Source organism: Labrus bergylta, chromosome 21 (genome assembly GCF_963930695.1).
Source record: "Labrus bergylta chromosome 21, fLabBer1.1, whole genome shotgun sequence".
NCBI lineage: Eukaryota > Metazoa > Chordata > Actinopteri > Labriformes > Labridae > Labrus > Labrus bergylta.
This window is the reverse complement of record NC_089215.1, coordinates 12,624,245-12,643,056: the sequence shown is the minus strand read 5'-3', so window position 1 is coordinate 12,643,056 and position 18,812 is coordinate 12,624,245. Positions and strand designations below refer to the sequence as shown.

The 18,812-nt window shown below is 39.2% G+C and overlaps 4 protein-coding genes across 8 annotated transcripts; 3 read left to right on the top strand and 1 right to left on the bottom strand.

The window, feature by feature from the left end:
- Positions 1-219: 219 nt before the first annotated feature.
- Positions 220-2,712, top strand: zgc:56095 (Ferritin, lower subunit-like). 3 transcript variants are annotated; one of them, XM_020640705.3, is made up of 5 exons: positions 220-375; positions 891-994; positions 1,109-1,255; positions 1,387-1,512; positions 2,153-2,712. In XM_020640705.3, the coding sequence occupies exons 2-5, from the start codon at positions 893-895 to the stop codon at positions 2,300-2,302; spliced, it is 525 nt and encodes a 174-aa protein (XP_020496361.1). In that variant the 5' UTR covers positions 220-375; positions 891-892; the 3' UTR covers positions 2,303-2,712. The 3 variants fall into 3 exon arrangements, with proteins under 3 accessions (XP_020496361.1, XP_020496368.1, XP_029134212.1); XM_020640712.3 differs by having other exon boundaries at positions 352-395; XM_029278379.2 differs by lacking the exon at positions 220-375 and adding an exon at positions 748-795.
- A 1,157-nt stretch (positions 2,713-3,869) lies between these two features.
- LOC109988704 (synaptotagmin-1) lies at positions 3,870-9,023 on the top strand. The gene is made up of 9 exons (XM_029278375.2): positions 3,870-4,040; positions 5,438-5,641; positions 6,525-6,700; positions 6,793-6,891; positions 7,007-7,174; positions 7,474-7,641; positions 7,831-7,948; positions 8,093-8,226; positions 8,320-9,023. Exons 2-9 carry the CDS (start codon positions 5,443-5,445, stop codon positions 8,527-8,529), a joined length of 1,272 nt encoding a protein of 423 aa, XP_029134208.1. The 5' UTR covers positions 3,870-4,040; positions 5,438-5,442; the 3' UTR covers positions 8,530-9,023.
- A 237-nt stretch (positions 9,024-9,260) lies between these two features.
- On the top strand, positions 9,261-13,108 carry LOC109987138 (dynein axonemal assembly factor 3). Of its 2 annotated transcripts, none has more exons than XM_029278370.2 (12): positions 9,261-9,317; positions 9,613-9,711; positions 10,325-10,431; positions 10,538-10,631; positions 10,746-10,900; positions 11,080-11,259; positions 11,377-11,499; positions 11,585-11,707; positions 11,836-11,974; positions 12,184-12,298; positions 12,453-12,527; positions 12,754-13,108. In XM_029278370.2, exons 2-12 carry the CDS (start codon positions 9,630-9,632, stop codon positions 12,893-12,895), a joined length of 1,335 nt encoding a protein of 444 aa, XP_029134203.2. In that variant the 5' UTR covers positions 9,261-9,317; positions 9,613-9,629; the 3' UTR covers positions 12,896-13,108. The 2 variants fall into 2 exon arrangements, with proteins under 2 accessions (XP_029134203.2, XP_065806092.1); XM_065950020.1 differs by having other exon boundaries at positions 9,283-9,317; positions 9,613-9,720.
- Positions 13,032-18,385, bottom strand: LOC109987150 (troponin T, slow skeletal muscle-like). 2 transcript variants are annotated; one of them, XM_065950021.1, is made up of 13 exons: positions 18,265-18,385; positions 15,802-15,831; positions 15,679-15,692; positions 15,569-15,595; positions 14,995-15,010; positions 14,791-14,851; positions 14,576-14,692; positions 14,366-14,443; positions 14,116-14,229; positions 13,880-13,989; positions 13,684-13,774; positions 13,560-13,600; positions 13,032-13,234 (listed from the first exon to the last, which is right to left on the bottom strand). In XM_065950021.1, the coding sequence occupies exons 2-13, from the start codon at positions 15,822-15,824 to the stop codon at positions 13,189-13,191; spliced, it is 738 nt and encodes a 245-aa protein (XP_065806093.1). In that variant the 5' UTR covers positions 15,825-15,831; positions 18,265-18,385; the 3' UTR covers positions 13,032-13,188. The 2 variants fall into 2 exon arrangements, with proteins under 2 accessions (XP_065806093.1, XP_029134206.2); XM_029278373.2 differs by having other exon boundaries at positions 14,995-15,013; positions 18,265-18,382.
- Between the last annotated feature and the right edge of the window lie 427 nt (positions 18,386-18,812).

Below are 18,812 nucleotides of genomic sequence, written 5' to 3'. Positions count from 1 at the left end.
CACCTCCTGAGCACTGCTGAGGTGCCCTTGAGCAAGGCACCAAATCCCCTCCCCACCACCAGCTCAGGAGCGCCCACTGTGGGCCACCCTGTCACTCTGACATCTCTCCATTAGTGCATGTCCATATGATCCTGTTTGTGTGCATGACTGCAGAGTGTAAAAAAATTAATCTTAATCTTGTCATACGTCCCCAACACGACAGGTGGCAGTAGAGATGCGAAAGGAGGACACACACACACACACACACACACACACATTACACTGGCGCTTTAAAGTTATCAGCCATCAGGGGAGGGTCGCTGTTTTGTGGCGTGTAACAAGATAAAGCCAGCTACAATACTGGTAAAGTGGAGCAGCGTTACAGTCACAGACCAAGTAAGTGAACAATACTTCAGGTACATTTAAGAAACAGTAATTCTCATCTGTTGTGAAGTTAATACTGAAGCAGCTAACCTTAGCTCAACAACTAGCCTGCGGCTTCAACGAGAGCTTCGTTATCACTGTTTTGTTGGCGCTTTTACCAAACAATGTCAAAAGCTTTTTAACATGTAACTGGGTAAATGTCACGTGTCGTGTTATTTGCAATGAATTTCACTCAGCATAGGGTGCTAACGTCAGCCTAACCTTTTTGAACACCTGACCCGGAACTGTACAACCCACTTGAACCCAAATCTCATAATAACAAGTGTGTGTTGGCTGATGTGTTACTGAAGCTGTTAAACACTGGTGTCGTTAAAGAAGGCTGGCGTACAAGACCATATAGTGTGTGTGTGTGTGTGTGAAGCTACTTCAGAGGAAAGTTGACTCTCAGAGAGCACTGAGGTACTTTGTCTTTTTTTTTTTTTTTACTGCTACACGACTTGATACCTGTCCTCATTTCTGTCTTTTAGAAATGCAGTCTGTGGTCAAACAAAACCTCCACTCGGAGACCGAAGGAGACATCAACAAGCTCATCAACCTGAAGCTCAGTGCATCCTACACCTACCTTTCTCTGGTGAGATCTCTTTGTAACGCAGTAATGTTTATCCAGATACTTGGTCACTGCATGAGTTTTCTTTTTGTATTTGCAATTGAATCCTCAAACACTGTGTTTCTTTGCACACTCTAGGGGATGTACTTTGACAGAGATGATGTGGCCCTGCCAAGTTTCTCCAGCTTTTTCTTGGAGCGCTCGGTGAAAGAGAGGGAACAGGCTGAGAAGCTGCTGGAGTATCAAAACATGAGAGGAGGACGGATTCTGCTGCAAAATATTGCCGTTAGTAGACGATGTCCCGTTTATAGAAAGGGTCTGGGGCGGGGGGGGGGATTTTTTTTTTAGCCATTTTTGTTAGTGTGAGTACATTTCTAAGTGCATTTGTTCATCCAAAAATCCACTTTCTTTTCTAGAAACCAAGCAGAGAGGATTGGAGAGGTGGTCTGGATGCCTTGACTTTTTCTCTGGACTACCAGAAGACCCTGAACACATGTATCCTTGATGTGCACCGCAGAGCTGGCAACAACACCGACCCTCACGTAAGTCTGGAACTGTTTGATAACCAAAACTGCCCCTTTTTTAATGCTGTTTTCTAGCTCATTGTGAATATGAAAGAAACACTATGCTGGTACAGTGTGAGCGCCTGCCTAACGCTATGATAATTGTCTGGAAGGTTTTAAGGACCGTTTAGCCTTTGCCAAGTAGATTTATTACATGCATGAACACTCTTGGTCGTGAAAAATTTCAATTATGCAAAACTTGTTTTAAAGTGATACGTACTCTGTTATTTACTTTGATAGTATTGATAAATACCAAAGCGACAGCTCATACAGTCATGATATATAGTGTTTCTGGGGACACCTGAAGAAACTGTCTAAAGGGATCAAATACATTGGAAATGTTTCTGTACCGAAACGTTGCCAATGTATATGTGCAGTTTTGACAGTGTGCAGGAGTTTGCCCGCAATTTGGGGGAATTAAAGATGAGAAATGACCCAACATTTGGGGGCCTAGTACTTCTATTTTTGTTGCTGTCGTATCAAAACAGGTATCAATGTTTGATTTTCAACTCGCATAGAAGTTAAACACTGGTGTTGTTACAACCCTATTCTTTAATATATATATATATATATTTTTTTTAATCCTCACTCACTATTTTCTGTCTCACTTTTTCTGTAGCTGGGTGACTTCCTTGAGCAGCACTTCTTCATCGACAGCCATGATACCATCAAGAAGCTTGGCGATTACATAGGCAGCCTCACCCGTCTGACTTCGTCTGAGACACACGGCTCTATGGGAGAATACCTCTTTGATAAACACACTCTTTAAGAGGTCACAGCAGCACCGTGACATAAGCTCCACATTTCAAACGCTAAAGAGAGTCAGGAGGGCAACGACCCTGTGTGCATTTTTACTCCGTTAAGAAAAAGTTTACCATAAATGTCAATCTTGTAGCCGCAGCACAAGAGAAGTTCTCAGCAAAAATAACAGGAAATACCTCAATTTTGATTGCAATCCATGTTGCAAAAATAATATTCTCATGAAATGGTGCTAAGACTACCATGTTCATAAGCTGTTGAAATGGGCCATTTGTTCATTTGGAAAAACTTGTATCACGTGTCATACATTCCAGTCTGTCTGAGGTTTTAACCTCCACAAACATTTGTAAATGCATACATTATTAATCCAACAGAATCATTTAAAAATGGACTATCACTGAATAAATCAGATCATGTTGACCTTGTGTTTGATGGGGTTTTTTTTAACCACTTTACCAGTTACATTTTATGTTGAAGTCAGCAAATCTATCATGAACATTGTGTTTTTCTCTCACACCTGAACCTATAGAACCCTGTAATGATAGCAGAAGGTCTTTGCTTACTCACTGCTGGTGGGAGCTTAATGTTTAACATTACACTACCAGACGCTTTGTGGTTCAAAATGTCCAGTAAATAACATGTTTATCAGATAAGAATACCTTTCAGAGTACTGTATGTCATGTGCATACATCACTGATGATGTGTTCTTTATTTTTAGTTTGTATCTAGAGCCCCAACACACTGCTGTTAAATTGTATAGATGTTATAAAATTGAGCAAAGAAAATGGATATATTAAATAATTTGTTCAGATCAAACAGTTCTGTCTTAAAAAAAACAACAACTTGTGACCGACATCTCACCTAACATAGCAGGTTAAAATCCGAATAGTCTTAATGTTGTGTATTTACGTTATATCTAGGGGATTGACCTCAACAATGAAAGGGCTCCATCAATTAGCACAACAGCCCTTCCATAATTCCTAGAAAGGACTTCATTTATTTTGGTTGCTGTTTGATTTATTTTTCAAGTTCTTTCTCTCTGCAGTTTAGTAAGTGAACTATTTAGATGAAGCTGTTTCATGTTGGATTGGAGCCCCTGTGATCTGCTGATAAAGCGATGCAAACACATGGCAGCACGCCTGCAGATTACACTTCACAGTGCTCCAAATGCGGATGTGTGTTTTGTACAGTAAAACGGTAAGCCAAGGGACGGGTGGGATGAAATATCCTCTCTAAGTGAAAGTTGTGTGTAGATCGACGATTGACTGTGAGGACAGCTATGCAGAGGGGATTAGTGAAAGGACCGATGCACACAATCTCTTCAGTCTAATGGAGAAAAACAACCAACACGGCCATGTCTCATGAGTCTAATGAACAACTTCACAACTCAATGAGGGGAGGCTTAGATCATCCATTAAGTGTGAGATAATTTCACACTTAAGAAATATGCTCACTGTTGATCTCAGCATCTCCAGCAAGAGACATAAAGCAACAGATGTGTTGTCAGTATTCTAATATTGGGAGGAGGGCAAGAGGGGGATTAAAACACAACGCTGCTCTAGTGATTTGCCAGCGTTTCAGCTTTGATGGAAAGGATTGAAAGGAGCATGTCAGTCAGAGTCAACAACATAGAAGAGGAGAGATGAGTGTGTGAGGCAAAAAGGGGAGCGACAAGAAACACCTTTTGAACTTTAAGCTGCTCCAAAAGTTATTTTGGTATAGTGGGGAGTAAAGGAACATATCAACAGGTAAGAAAAAGAAGATTCAGACTTTTGAGGGGGTTGATTGAAGGAGGAGCATTTTAAACAAATTGGTGAGAAAAAATTAGTTTTGTATCTTTTTTTCATAGTTTTAGGGCATACGTCTCAAACAACGTGTTCATCCCTTTAAACAGCGGATAAGTTCATTATGCATGTTTCTTCACTCTGCTAATGTTTTAATTTCATGCAGAAAATATAACAAAAACCTCTGAGAAATGTTTGATTCCATCAAAATAATCTATGTTTATTTCCTGTTATATTTAAAAAGCAGTGGGTACATATTCCTGGATCTGACCAAGAAAAAACTTTGGGTTTCAGCTCAACCATTTCCATAGTCATTAGTGCATCCTGTGAAAAGCCTTAAAACAACTTTAATTAAGAATTCAGTCAGATAGTCATTGGATATGTAATGCAGTTTGAACACATCTGTACTTCTCATAATGTCATTTCTACTTTTATGGACACTGTATGATCATTGTGTGACTTTGCTTACTCACTGTGAGGTAGAAGCTTAATGTTTTACATGAGACTACCAGACACTTAGTGGTGAAAAACAGTTCAGTAAATTACATATTTCAGCAAAGATAAGACTCAGCTTTAGAGTACAGTACGTCACATGTGTGCATCACAGCGTGTACTGTTTTACTTTGATTGTCTCTCAGTAGCATCGAGTGTGATATCGTGCTGATAAATGTTTTACAGTGTAGAAAAAAAAGGACTGGATCAATCCTGGCTTTCCTGCTAAATTCAGACTGAATCAATTCTTTCTCCAAGTGAAAATATTACAGCTGAATGAGAACATCTCTTAGGCATCATTTTAATGGTGGTCTTCTTTAAACCTACAGCATCGCTTATAGGAAACCATGTTTTTGTTTAATTGCTGTCAGTATGGAATTTGGGATAAATATTGGGGGAAAAAATTAGGATTAAAAGACGTGTTTCTTCTCTATCTTGGCCACTGGACAACCTTTGAAATATTGATAATAAAAAATCAATAAAAAAATTGAGGGAGGAGACCATCCCTATTTATTTAAGCTATGAGGATCCAGGATTTTGGATTAATAATGTAGCGCCAGAATTTAATCCAGTTACATTCAGAAACAGTGACGAGAGAAAATGGGTATGGGACAAACGGGTAGGCTGAAGTTATGGGGGGAGGAGATGACAGAGAGAATGAGAGTAACAGAGGGATTAGGGTCAGCCATGTTGAGCATCTGGCTTAGAGATGTACTATGCTCTCCAACTGTACTGCAACGCATGGACATAGGGATTACATAGAGTACATATGAAATGGTGTTATCTCTCACTGTAGGTCCAAAATGACAGAGAACATAGTAAATCAACAGCAAATGAGTAACAAGACTGATTCTGTTGTTTTTTTAAAGCTGACATGAGGCTGGCCAGTGTTGGGGCCCGGGCCCGACGGGCTGCAGAGTCGTCCGAACCAGAGCCAGAGGAGGCAACAGAGCCTGTTCATCATGAGCACTCGCACACAGAACACCACGAGCACACCCACTCAGAACATCACCCCGGGCACGACTACAACCACATGAAGGAGAAGTTCATGAATGAACTGGGTCATCTGCCAAGTAAGCACCTTCTAGGAATGCTCAACACAAATGACTTACTTCATTTGCATGCTGAAATAAAGTGTATATCTTTGGTTATAATTTGTAAGAGGAATTCCAAACCCAAAACATAAATTAACCATATGGATTTTAAATATGATTATGTATCTTTACCAGCTTAATCAAGCTAGTGTCTAGAAGTTCAAGTTGTTTGAGAAATGAAAATTCCTTAAGAAAATACACTACACTAAGCTTCTTTTTTCAATCTCTTTTTACACAGCAGAATATTTTCTTATAGGGTAGAAAATTATATTTATAAAATATTTTTGTAAGAATAGTAGATGTAAGTCAAAGTCATGCCGATGAAAATCTAAGCCGAAAAAGTTCCAGAGAGCTGTACTCCTGCTTATGTGCACTTAGTAAGGCATTAAATTCTGCTGGCGAATGTGGTTGTTCAGGGACACTCCCGTGCTGGGAGTGTGTTATTATCAGATTGTGGTGAAGGGTGCTGCTGAAAACATCACGTGTCAGCAAACCGCCCGTAGATAAACAAGAGCTTGAAAATATAAGTATCAAGGAAAGAATGCTTCGATGAACTGTCCAATCCACTCTTAGTATCATATTTATTTTGAGAATATTACACATTACCCAGTTTGTACTAGTTTCAAGCTTTGAAAAAGTGTTTTACAATATGTTTAAAGTTCATTTATCTGAAAGAAAAAAGCTGACTCTTTTAAACTAACTTCTCTTTAATGTTCCTCTTTAAAATCCTAAAACACACCCATTTTTACAGTGTAATAAATGTAATGGAAACTAGGGGATCACACATGAACTCCTTTCTGACATGATTCTTTAATTCTGCCGCAGATACTGACGAGTGAATTCAACTCTTTTTCTGTTGCAGTCCCTGTGTGGGCAGTAGCAGCCATAGTTGTGGTGGTCCTGGTTTTGGTGGCGTGCTGCATCTTCTGTGTTTTTAAAAAATGCTTTGGGAAAAAGAAAAAGCCCAAGAAAGTGAGGGAGAGGAAGACAGGTCGCCGCAAAAAAGAAAAGGAAGGCGAAGGAGAGGCAGGAGAGAAGGTATGTGGTTTCAGCGTTCTGTTCTTGTGTAATCTGACCTAATGTAGACCTTTATGAGGAATATCCAAAGCGTTGGCTCTTTTATTTTGTAGGAGGGGGAAGTGAAGAAGCAAGGGGAGGAAGAGGAGAAAGAACAGGAAAAGCTGGGTAAACTGGAGTTCTCGTTGGATTACAACTTCACAGATGCCCAGGTAGGTCCTGTGTGGAAACACAATTGTTGTCAGAATATTTAAACATATCATTTTAACACAGTTACTACATAGAAGCCTTAGAACGCCTTTCTGATTCTCGTATTCTCTTCTAAAGCTCATAGTGGGCATCCTTCAGGCTCAAGACCTTGCCGCTATGGACATGGGGGGGACCTCAGACCCCTACGTCAAAGTGTTTTTGTTACCAGACAAAAAGAAGAAGTACGAGACTAAAGTTCAACGCAAGAATTTATGCCCTGTTTTCAACGAGACTTTCATCTTCAAGGTATACCCGTTGCTGACTTGTCCTTGATGTCTCTGTCGCAGTTTGTGTTGATGAAATATTATTTTGTTACCCTCAATAAGCAGAAGTTTGGCCTATGTCTCTACCTTCCCTCGTCTGTAGTTTTTCATTCCCTGAGTGGCGTCTGTCAAGGTATCCATCCCCTCTAACAGAGCAGTATGTTTATAGTTAAATATTCTCTGTTTCCTTCTGGATCTGAAAATGTTCATAAAGTATAATTAAACAAAAAGTTTGCTCTCTAGTTATATATTCTAAAAATGTCTATTAACTTCTCCTTTTAGATCCCATATGCTGAGTTGGGAGGAAAGACTTTGGTGTTGCAAGTCTTCGACTTCGATCGTTTCTCAAAGCATGACATGATCGGCGAGATAAAGATTCCCATGAACAGTGTTGATTTGGGCCAGCCGATGCAACAATGGAGGGACGTGGAGAGTGGGGAGAAGGAGGAGGTATGATATAATATGTCCTCAATCAACCTTGTTGAGGTGATACTAAATAAGATATAAATAAGTGCACTGGAATAGATATTTCACATTTAAATTCACTCAATAATGTACTTTAGAGTTTGCAGTTTTCAAAAGATGTGTTTAGTTTTATTTGAGGGCACATGAAGGTAATTTGTAATATTTCTCTTTCAGCAAGAAAAACTTGGCGATATTTGCATTTCTTTGCGATATGTACCCACTGCTGGAAAACTTACAGTGAACATCATGGAGGCGAAGAATCTGAAGAAAATGGACGTTGGAGGCTTATCAGGTAATTAAGATTCCTAAAACTGATCATTCTCTCAGGTAATCACTTAATTCCTGGTAATGGGCAAATTCAACATACTCAAGAGAACATAATGAAACCCCAACAAAAACACAAGTATACTACCCTTTTTGCTTCCTCTTCCATAAGATCCCTATGTGAAGATTGTTCTGCAGCAAAATGGAAAACGCATTAAGAAGAAAAAGACGACGGTAAAGAAAAACACGCTCAATCCTTACTTTAATGAGAGTTTCAGCTTTGAAGTCCCCTTTGAGCAGATTCAGGTAAGCTGTTCCGTCATATCAATTGTCAATTTACAAATCCCTACGTTGATGTGGTGAACTATTTGATGACACATGTTTATTTTTCTCTCTCAGAAAGTGCAGGTCGTCATCACAGTGTTTGACTATGATAAACTTGGAAGCAACGATCCAATTGGGAAAACCTTTATGGGTTATGGAGCTACAGGAGTGGGCCTGCGACACTGGTCGGATATGCTTGCCAATCCCAGACGTCCAGTTGCCCAGTGGCACACTCTTCTGCCGGAGGAAGAGGTCGATGCAGCAGTCAAAGCAAAACCGCGTTAGAGGGGCACCTTGTTGGAGCGTTAAATACTGCTGATAGGCTATGTTGTTAGACCTGATGTTTTCTCAATTTTGCATGTCTGTATTTTGTTGCTTTTCTTTTCAGCTATTTTAATGTGTTTCAATGCTCGTGCGTGGGAGTGTAATGTACAGACAATTTTTGATATTTGTTTGGTATTAAAACCTTGGCTTCATATATTAATATTGTACTGTAAACCTCTACAAATCCTTACTTGTGTACTTGGAAATGATTATTTTGCATCCTTTGTGTATTCTCATGCACTGGCCAAGTATAATGTGGATGCTTATTGGAAGGATTTCGGAATCAGTAAGTCCTGATGTGTTTGTTGGCCCCTTAGACTATAAGCCTCTTCATCTCAAGGTATGTAAACTGGGCATCTTTACTTTTTTTGTTGTGCTGTTGTGCAGCAAAGTCCTGACATGTCTTTTGAAATGTTCTGGTTCTTGTCAAATTAAAATAAACACATTGGACAGTTTCACATCAAGGCTTCGCTTACTCTCTGACCGATAACTAAGTTAAAGTCGCTGATAATTCAAACAAGCAGCATCCAAATTAAGTGCATTACTAATTATCAGCAAAAAGTAATTACACAAGGAGTTGTAGAAATTAGACTTGGGAATTATCAGTGAAGGGTATATTATTTAAACACCTTTTTAACGCGGATTCCAGCATTCCACCAGTAGATGGCGCCCTTACGCCCCCATAAAACCAACGTTGCCAAGCAACAGGACACAAACTTGCGGTACAGAGCAGACGCTGGCATAAAAAGGTGAGTCAGTTCAGTTTCTTTACTATCACGTTTGTTTCCATTTATAGTATCTGGTCGCAGTTCATGGCCGTCTTGTTTCTCCACAGTTAGGTTAAAGACAGGCTTGTGACAGCGTCACTCTATAAATAATAAAATATTAACATATTACCGTTTACTAGAATCAGTTAAAGTTCGTGCTAAACTTACTTACAATATTTTCCACGAAGAGGCGACTGTGCCCAATAACACTCTGTTGAGACTTAAATGTGTATCAACATCAGCCTCCTGATTGAGTTATGGTCTGCGCCACTTACAGTGACGTCACTTTAGAGGATGAGTGCTGGACGAGCGTCAGAGGGCGCGGGCTGCATCGGTTGGTGGGGTTTCAGTCCTGCGCGCGACCTGCTGAATACAGGTGAGCAAGGTATGGCAAGCCCAGAAAAGTACATATGAATATCGTCATCTCACAAACGTGTTGTGTTTTGTCCAAAAAAAAAAAAAAACACCACAAAAGCAGCGTGTACGCGTTCAGGAGAGGGTGACATCGTTTAGTTTCAGGTAAATTAACCCTTTCTGCTTATTTTGCAGCAAACTTTTTGGTGTGCTTTTTTTGTAGGTTACCAAAACGTATTTGCAAAGTGAAGATTATGGCTCTTAGGGCTTGCCTATACCACAAGAGAACCTTCATCTGCTTGAGTGTGTTGAATAAGTCACATTATGCTTAGATACTGTAGTTAACTACAGTTCTGAGGTATTCATTCTATACCTATAATAGTGTAGTAATTAGGCTATATTACTTTTGGAAATAAAGAAATACTCCATAATTGTAATTTTCTTCCAAATACAAATGAACTTATACGTCAGTAATTGGCAAATGTATAATTAAGAATAAGGAAACATTACTTGAAAACCTACTAAAGGTCTAATGCCAACTTTGATATGCAGTATGAAACCATGTTGTATATTAAGCTTCTGTATATTGTAGCCTATTTGAAGTCTTCGAACATATGCTTTCTTTCTGTTTTTAGGCTCTGTGAGAGTTGAAGGTGAAGCAAATGTTTTACTCGTCGGCAGTGGAGATCCAAGACATATTTTGAAGACCATTGCTGGTTTGCAGAACACAGAAAGCCTTCGTGTGAGCTCCAATCGCTTAAATTTGTTGTCATACGACCCCCGAGGACAAATCTGTGTAGGCTACTGGACTGCGAGATATTTATGCCTTCCCTCCTTCTCTTCTGCAGGTGTGGGTAATAGAAAACAGCATGGAGGTGGTGGCTAGACAGCTGCTGCTCCTCTCCCTGGCACTGATGCCCCCAGAGAGCATGGGAAATAATGGTAACTTGGATCTTGTGATTTTTTTTTCTCTTCATTTGTGCTAGGAAAAAATATGAAGAAAGCTAGATGTGTCACAAACATGTATGTTATTTTATCACATTTGAATGATTTCAGAGAAGACAGAATTATTCCTGGAGGTGTTTGGCAACAGTGAGATCCGCAGTCAGACAGAAGAGACTCTGAGGTGTGTCGCATCACAGCTCTCTCTTAGTGTTACGGAAACCTTGGAGAAAGAAGCCCATCCTTGTCTGAACACAACTCTTCTCAAGGTACCACCATTTGTGAAAAGTAGCCTATTTTCATTCTCTCGCTCTTAGGAATGAGCCATTTCTGTAACCAGCTATTTAGGCCTTCTACCAAACTGTACATAAACCAAATATAGCTGCGTATGTGTTGTAGAAACTAAGTGAAAGTGGACTATTTTCATACATTTTGAATATCTCTACAGTTTAAGGAGAGAGATGAGCTGGCAAGAATATTCAAGTCATGGATTCAGCCTCAGTCTTCATCTCCCATTTTAATGTCCAAAGCCTGGGATTATCGGGTCAGGCAGCACCTCGGATCACGCTATGACTCCAAGAAAGGCTGCTTCGACTGGGACCTGACAATGAAACTGCACGAGAAAGGGGTGTGTGAGTAACTTCCTGATGGTCGATAGAAATGTGCGAAGAATTCAGAGGCTTTTTTTTTTTTTTTTTGCATTGATGGATGAACACATTTACTTGTACTAACTCTCTCTTTGCAGTGTGGTGTCATCAACAAACAACAATACATGCGATGGAGGGAACGAGGTTTGGCATTCGAAATGAGGGAAGGCGTCTACCAAATAACGAATCAGAGTTTGCTCTCCTCAAGAGTGTTCAGGCAGGTGCGTGACTGTTTTTCACAGTTCAAGAATTTTGAAGAATTGTAACTTTTTGTGTGTTCATTTGTGAGAGTGTGTTTTTGGACAGAAAGGGGGCAAAGTGGCTGTCAGGGGCTACTGGGGAGACATTGTTTCCAGTCCTTACCTCTCCTTTGGCATTGAAACTGATGACAAAGACCTGCTGAAGACACAGAATGGGCAATGCACAACAGTAAGATATGCAGAGGTTATAGCAGAAATTGCATTTGAGTGTTATGTCTGTACTATCATGCAGAAGCAGTAAGTTGAGCTAAAAACCAAGAAATGCATGTGCTTTTCCCTCCTTTCATACATACACAGACAGCCCAGGACATCTCCTTTGCAAATGTTAATGCATTGTTCCAGTCGCTGTCCAGCAGACGGGGCTGCCCTGCTTCTTCTCAGTCAGAGGCAGAGGAGCTGTCGACGCAGACCGACCGAAAATCTGTCACCATTAGTGGTAAGTGGTTATTAACTTTAGTAGGCCTGAGGCTTCAGATGATTAAACAGAAATAGCAGTTTACGTAATAACAAAAGCCGTTAAACTGACAGGGTAAGATGTTCATACCAAGCTGAAAGACTGAGTTTGATTATGTTGCATAAGTTGTTGTTTTGCTGTGTTTTCATGCACATGTTAAAAGATGATTAATGTTCTGCAATCTTCTTCAGACTTGATGCATCTGAATGGGATCTCTGTGACTTTCCTGCCAATGGATTCACTTCATAAACTGCCCCAAAAACAAAAATATTCAAATTTTTTCAACATCATCTACTTCTCTGCCAGGTGAGTGTGTTGTTTTGTTTGATTACAAAGACAATCATACCGAATGAAATATGTTTCCTTCCTAAATATGATAACTCAACCAAGAATACAGACTGCTGATGTGATTATGTTTCACTTCTGTGTTTTTGTTTCCCTCTACGTAAATGATGTAAAGCTGTGTCTACCAGTTGGGCCCAATGACGAGACAGATTGCAGCACCAGACGCTGTGCTTGTCGTGGAGCTGGCCAAGTGAGGGTTTTTATACTAACAGGGCTTGTAACCATAGTGACAGTACAGTGACTAAGAGTGCTGTGACTATGCGGTGTAATTTATTTGCTTTTGTGCATCTGATTTTATTGTGTATTTGCTAGATTTTCCATATTTTAAATCAATGACTAATGACTAGGAGTTGATTTTATCTGTAGTTACAGTTTTTTGTATTGAAGTTGTATTTGTGTGTCATTTTGCATCTCAGGAACATTCTGGACCTGAACAAAGAGCAGGAGGCAGGCTTTGCAGAGAAAGTGACGAGCATCGCTCACGAGGCTGAATTTGAGCCTTGGCAGGGGGGGAAGAGTGACGACGTTCATGCTGTTTTTATGCCACAGAGGAAGTAAAGGTGATTTATTTTCATCCAAAGTTTAAGTTTCCTTTAAAAGGAAGTCTTTTGTATTGGCTCTAATTTTTTTCATCTTTGAATTTCCAGGAATTTTTCTATTACCAAACTAAATGTCACTGATAGAACATTTCAAGTTTCTGTACACATGCCTTTTATTAATATCAGTTTCAATTGCAAGTAGTTGTATTTCAATAAATCCAACACAAACATCTGTTATATGTCTTTAAACTCAATGGATGAACACTGCAATCTTCGACTGAAACTAGTGAGCCATCTTCTTCCTTTGTGAGTTCACTTCCAGCGTCCTCCAACCTTGCCTTTCCCGTGGACCTTTTTGCTGCATTGAAACAAAACAAAAGTAGATTATGAACCGTCACACCAAACAACAAGCATAACTGAGTTGTCAAGAAAGGTAGCAGCTTCTCTTACTTCCCTTTCTCACCTATCACTCTAGTTTCACATTTTAGATATTTGCATCTCCTACCTAAAGTGTAAATGATTAAGAGCTTTTCGTTTGATATTTCCTGTGTTTCTGCATGTCGTCCATCTGTGTTATGTTTGCGTAGAGGATGCAAAGCAGCTCCCTACAATGCTCCACTTTTCTCTTTCCTGTTGGCGTAGGAGTTGTGTCATGTTGGATTCAGACAAGCAGATTGACTCACAATTTCTGAGCATGTTGAATTCTGTTCAGAAGGACATTGATCTGAAAAATAAACAAAATCTGACGTTGTCAATTAGCCATTATTTGAAACACATCTTCTGTATTTAACAAGCTGAATGACTCACCTCATACTTCTGCCTCCTCATCTTCTCAGTCAGGTCAAATTTATCTGACTCCAGCTGGTAGATACATTCCCACATCTCCTTGGCTCTCTCTCTAAAGCACAACAAAAGTAGCAACTTAACACAGAAATAAACTCACTCAGAACTTTTATTTGCAGCACGAGCAATCTGCTGGTTCCTTACATGACCTTAAACTGACCTCAGGCCGTCTTCTCGCAGGTTCTCAATAGCCAGCGGCTTGCGTCTCTCTGCCAAAGTCTTCTTCTTGATTTCCCGCGCAGTTTGTTTTTTGCCTCGCCTCTGCTCAACCTTCAGGAAGAACACAACCCACTTTCTCAGAGGAAATGGACTCATTATATTGTGTGAATATCAGAGTTCTCTCTCCATTCCAGCTGCGTACACACACAAAAAAGCCTACAAATGTTATTCTCTGACCTTGGCCAGGAACCCTCCAAAGTGAGCCCCCATGTTGGAGAGAACTTTCTTCTTCTTGGCCTCATCATCGGCTCTCTTCTTGGCCTCTTCGTCTTCTTTCCTCTGTCTCTCCTCCTGAACAAATCAACGTCAGTTCATTAGTGCAATTTATTTTTACTTCAATTGCTCTTTTACGAGGCCACAATATCATAATCTGAGTGTATGTGGGATTACAACATATGACTTATAACAACATATAAATATTAATTACCGCAATCCTCGTCTGTCTGCATCGCTCTTTTTCAGCCCTCACACGCTGCTGCTCTGCTCGTTCTGCCCGGCGACTCTCCTGCAAAAGAAAAAACATGCAGGCTGGCATTTTATCATTGCTATAGCATCACTTTTATTTTACACATGTATCTCTCTTACACACTAATATACATGGACAAAAACTGGAGAAGAAGTAGAAAAAGGGCTTTACGATCCTGTCTTTGAGTCCTATCAACTCCTCCTCCTCTTTCTTCCTCTGCTCAAAGTGGACATCGATCAAAGTCTGAAGCTCCAGAAGATCTTTCTCCATCCGTTTCCTGTGGATATCCTGACAGGGAGCAGATACAAAGATCAAGATTATTTGATGCTATTTTAAGTGTTGTTTTGTATGATTCTTCCATTGACAACAACCCTTAAGGTACATACATCAAAGTCCACCCTCTCCCCCTCAGGGATTTTAGGGGCTGCAAGCTGTGTGACCAAAGGCCTGTTTAAAAAACATGAAGGAATTTCAAAATGGAGTGAGCTTTATTTGTAGTTTTTGATTGATCGGATTATCGTAAAGTCTTTCATTTACTTGTAAAATTTAACAAAATGGTGTTTTTTTTTTGTATTCTTGTGTAGTCTTACTTGTATTTGGGGCGTTCTTCTTCAACGTGACAGCCAACACAGCAGCAAAGTGAAGAGTTGGTGGGTGACATAAAGGTTATATTTAAAAACACAACAGTTAAAGCCACCATATAGCAAATTTACATGAAGCTGAAATACACAAGATAACCCAGAGTTTATGACCACAGTCCGTAGCCATCACTTGTGTATGTCCATACAAATGCTAAACTGTGCTTGTATGATGATAATAAACCAGCTGGGCAGTATAAGGTTAACAGTTTCCTGTTTGGTGTGAATTTAAATTTTGATGTTTTACCATCTTGGTGATCTAAAATAACAGCTGAAACTTTTAAGTAAACACAGTTTGGATTACAATATGTAAATCAATGTTTGTATTATAAAGATTCTGTGTGGCAAACTCTCAGGTTGGTTTTATAGTGTGTATTTGAATGTTTTATATATACATGTATATATATATATATATATATATATATATATATATATATATATATATATATATATATATTATTATTATTATTATTATTTTTTTTTTTAAAGGTTGATGAAATAATCCAGTTCAGCGGCAGAAACTCACCTCCTTCTCCCTGCTCCTCATCCTCTTCTAGGGTAAAATAGGGACAACGATTGAGTTTGAAGAATTGATGAAATTTCTGATTGATTGAATAACTGAATGAATGTCCTTACCCTCCGGATGACTGCTAAACAAACAAAAAGAGAATTCACAGGAAACATATGAAGTGTCATTAAACAGGAGCTCATAAATGGTGAAAAGTTAAGAAGTTAACCATTAGATGTAGATGAACTCACCCATGTTCTTCTGAGTCAGACATGGTGACACTGGAGGGAAAAACACCAATAGAAATACCTGCAATGTTACATTCTTCAAACTTACATAACTAAGTTTTGCAAGTGTCTGGATTTAGCACTAAACTCACTGAGAGCATATTTATTACCTCAAAGCTGGACTGTGTAATGATTTAACAATTACATTTTTCAAAATGAAAACAAAAATGTAATTCAAAAAAGGTGGTAACATCTCACCAATCAAAAACTGAGTAACTTTGCTTATAGGGACAGGTCTGTTTTGACCAGTAGCCCATGTTGGCTAATGTGTTTTTTCCTTGATCTGTTTGCATTAAACAGCAGCTCTTCTGTGTTCTTTCAACAATATACAAAAAACATTTCTCAGTCAGGATGTCTTATAATAACTTTAAAGCAGCTGACTCAAAAATGTGCTGTAATCTGTAGTTTCCACTAGTAACCACCAGGGTTACTGTTGAACAAAACTTACAGTCTTAAAATAAATATAAATATAACATGCTCACTAAACTCTATGATAAATTTGATCATTTATATAGTTTTAGTACTAGACCATCTAATGAATTGATATTTGGCTACTCCAGATGGGTTATGTATGACAAATAACTTCTTTCCTTATAGGAAAAAATACACATTTTTTTCATGCATACCACTGGAGAAGCATTGAAGGTTCATCGGAGGTGAGCACTTTTGTTCAAAGAGTAAGATCAAGGGGAAGGCCATTTGTTGCTAATGATCTAGGAATAGATGAGGCCAGAGGGACTTTTGGCCGGAGCAGTGTCCTGTTACCGGGGTTAGCAGTGCGCTATCAGCTGGCCAATCCTTCATGTTTAATTTGATTAACCGGAGAGAATGTGGGATGGAGAAAGCTGGTTGTCTGGATGCTATTAACACCAGCCATGTCCTCTATTATCATTTGATCTACTTGTGTTTTCCCTGAACTGAAGGGACATTTCAATGTGTGGAGCCCCAGTGTATCTGCATAGTTTAATGTGACTTGTCACGGGAAGTATAGAATTATAATTTTACAGAGTGCAAATTCATACAAACACACGTCTGATTAGTAAATATCAGAAACAGAGAAATCAGTCTCTGGGCAAACAGGTTAACACATTTCAGCAAACTATTTCCGTTCACATCTTGATGCTTCTCTTTGAGTCTATTAGCATTATAGATCAAGCACTGAGGCCCACAGAGTCTCTCAGATCCCTTCAAAGTTATCTTTCAGCTAAGCTCTCAAAGCTTGAGCATGTGGGTCTGAGTAAACACGGGCACAGGGACAAAAATCAGATGAGGGATTGGGGGTGGAATTTATAACTTCGCTTCACTGTTGAATGTTTTTAACCAAACTGAGCAACCGCGTCACAGACTTTGACTGAGAGGCCAAAGTCACCAAAATAACTTGTCACATTTGGGCATTCTTGATTTCAATATGCGTTGATCAAGAGAAGAGCAGCACGCTTTACTGAAATGTTGTGGAAATCTGGAACTTTCCAAAGAGATTAGATACTGTAGACCTAAAATGCCCCTTCAATTCCGGGACATTATGGTGTGTGGACATGATGTATTTAACTAAATGTATTAAGTAAATACTGAATATTTTGTATCAGGAATAGACTACATTCTTTCTGACTTAAAGATGAATATAATGACCATGCAAAATTTAGGTTAGTTAATGTTTTAAAGCATTGTTAAAGTTATCAGTAGTTGAATCGTTGGTTTCTGAGTGTTGAAAGAACAGACGTCATTGGCCACTTGAGGGCAGCAAACACAACACTGACATGTTAGCAGTCCAGCTTACATTTTGATATCCAGCAAACACTAGCATTGTAATGATGCATATGTGTCTGGCCACCAGACTAATCTAAGTCCAATATGCACTCTTCTTTTAGCTCTGTTTTTGGTCTCTACCAAATCTCTGAGAGCCGTTGTTCAGCCGTTGCTAAATGCTTCAATAAGAAGTAGCATTTACTGGCTATTCAGAGGGCTTTATTACTTCTTCTTGTTTTTTTAAGTGCCCTGCTGGTTGACAAGTTGGAGTAAATTAAAGCATTAAAGTTGCAAACAACAACAACAACCTTGTTTGGCTAAAGAGAAACTGTTGATTTGGTGATAACTTTCTTCATGCAATTTTTCATATTACTCAGCTTTTTTTGGTCCTGTGTTATAAAGAACAGAATATATGCTCTAGATAAGTGATTTCACATAAAAGACAATTTCATTTAAGAATGATGTCGTTTAAAAGTTCACAGTTGACAAACTGAACTATTTGATCAAACTAAGTGGAGCACATATTTACTAAAAATTGTTGAAAACGATACCGATAACAGAATTACTGATTGTTCCTGATATCAAAATGACAGGAATGCCCTTAGAGCTTGCGTCTAGGTTGTTACACATTTGTAATATCACTGCACCTATAATAAAGCACAAGAAAGTCAGATCACATACCTGAACAGCTACAGAGAGGGATGTTCACTGATGAAGAAAGAGTAGTATCAGCTATGGGGGCTAAGAGCTTTATATAAAGAGTCCTATCGGGTGACAGACAGGTTACTTGGAATAAAATGTGGGCGTGTGGGTGTGTGTGTGTGTGTGTGTATGGGGCCATGATTTGGAAAAGAATCACAGAGACTATGTGGATTATTTGTGGCTTTTGAGAGCGCAAGCTGATGTCTGATAGGCTGGGTAATGGGTAAAGGGTTTGTTGATGACCTCACTGTTCAAACAAGAGACAAAAAGACAGGTGGCAGACGGGTAACAGAGACAGAAGAGATAAAATAGCAAGGCAAAAAAAACAAAAAACAACACAATTTCTGCCGGGAAAAAAAGGTAACAAAATGATCCTGTACCTTTTGGGTTTGTGAGCGGAAAAGCGGATCCCTGTAAAGGATACAAGAGGAGAGACTGGACTTAAATGCCCTCAAGGTGGTTCTTCTGACTCTTCTGAGTTTGCAGTGACTGACGGTGAAATTTCAACCCAAGTTACAGTTTCCAAA

Excerpts from the sequence above, each read along its gene's own strand:
- zgc:56095 (XM_020640705.3), top strand. The coding sequence starts at position 893 with ATGCAGTCTGTGGTCAAACAAAACCTCCACTCGGAGACCGAAGGAGAC. Across the intron at positions 995-1,108 it reads CCTACACCTACCTTTCTCTG|GGGATGTACTTTGACAGAGA; the intron begins GTGAGATCTCTT and ends TGCACACTCTAG. Across the intron at positions 1,513-2,152 it reads GCAACAACACCGACCCTCAC|CTGGGTGACTTCCTTGAGCA; the intron begins GTAAGTCTGGAA and ends CTTTTTCTGTAG.
- LOC109988704 (XM_029278375.2), top strand. The coding sequence starts at position 5,443 with ATGAGGCTGGCCAGTGTTGGGGCCCGGGCCCGACGGGCTGCAGAGTCG. Across the intron at positions 6,892-7,006 it reads ACAACTTCACAGATGCCCAG|CTCATAGTGGGCATCCTTCA; the intron begins GTAGGTCCTGTG and ends TCTCTTCTAAAG. Across the intron at positions 7,175-7,473 it reads ACGAGACTTTCATCTTCAAG|ATCCCATATGCTGAGTTGGG; the intron begins GTATACCCGTTG and ends TTCTCCTTTTAG.
- LOC109987138 (XM_065950020.1), top strand. The coding sequence starts at position 9,630 with ATGAGTGCTGGACGAGCGTCAGAGGGCGCGGGCTGCATCGGTTGGTGG. Across the intron at positions 11,260-11,376 it reads TGAAACTGCACGAGAAAGGG|TGTGGTGTCATCAACAAACA; the intron begins GTGTGTGAGTAA and ends CTCTCTTTGCAG. Across the intron at positions 12,528-12,753 it reads CTTGTCGTGGAGCTGGCCAA|GAACATTCTGGACCTGAACA; the intron begins GTGAGGGTTTTT and ends TTTGCATCTCAG.
- LOC109987150 (XM_029278373.2), bottom strand. The coding sequence starts at position 15,824 with ATGTCTGACTCAGAAGAACATGG. Across the intron at positions 14,444-14,575 it reads TAGGACTCAAAGACAGGATC|GAGAGTCGCCGGGCAGAACG; the intron begins GTAAAGCCCTTT and ends TTTCTTTTGCAG. Across the intron at positions 13,235-13,559 it reads ATTCAACATGCTCAGAAATT|CAAAAAGGTCCACGGGAAAG; the intron begins GTGAGTCAATCT and ends GTTTCAATGCAG.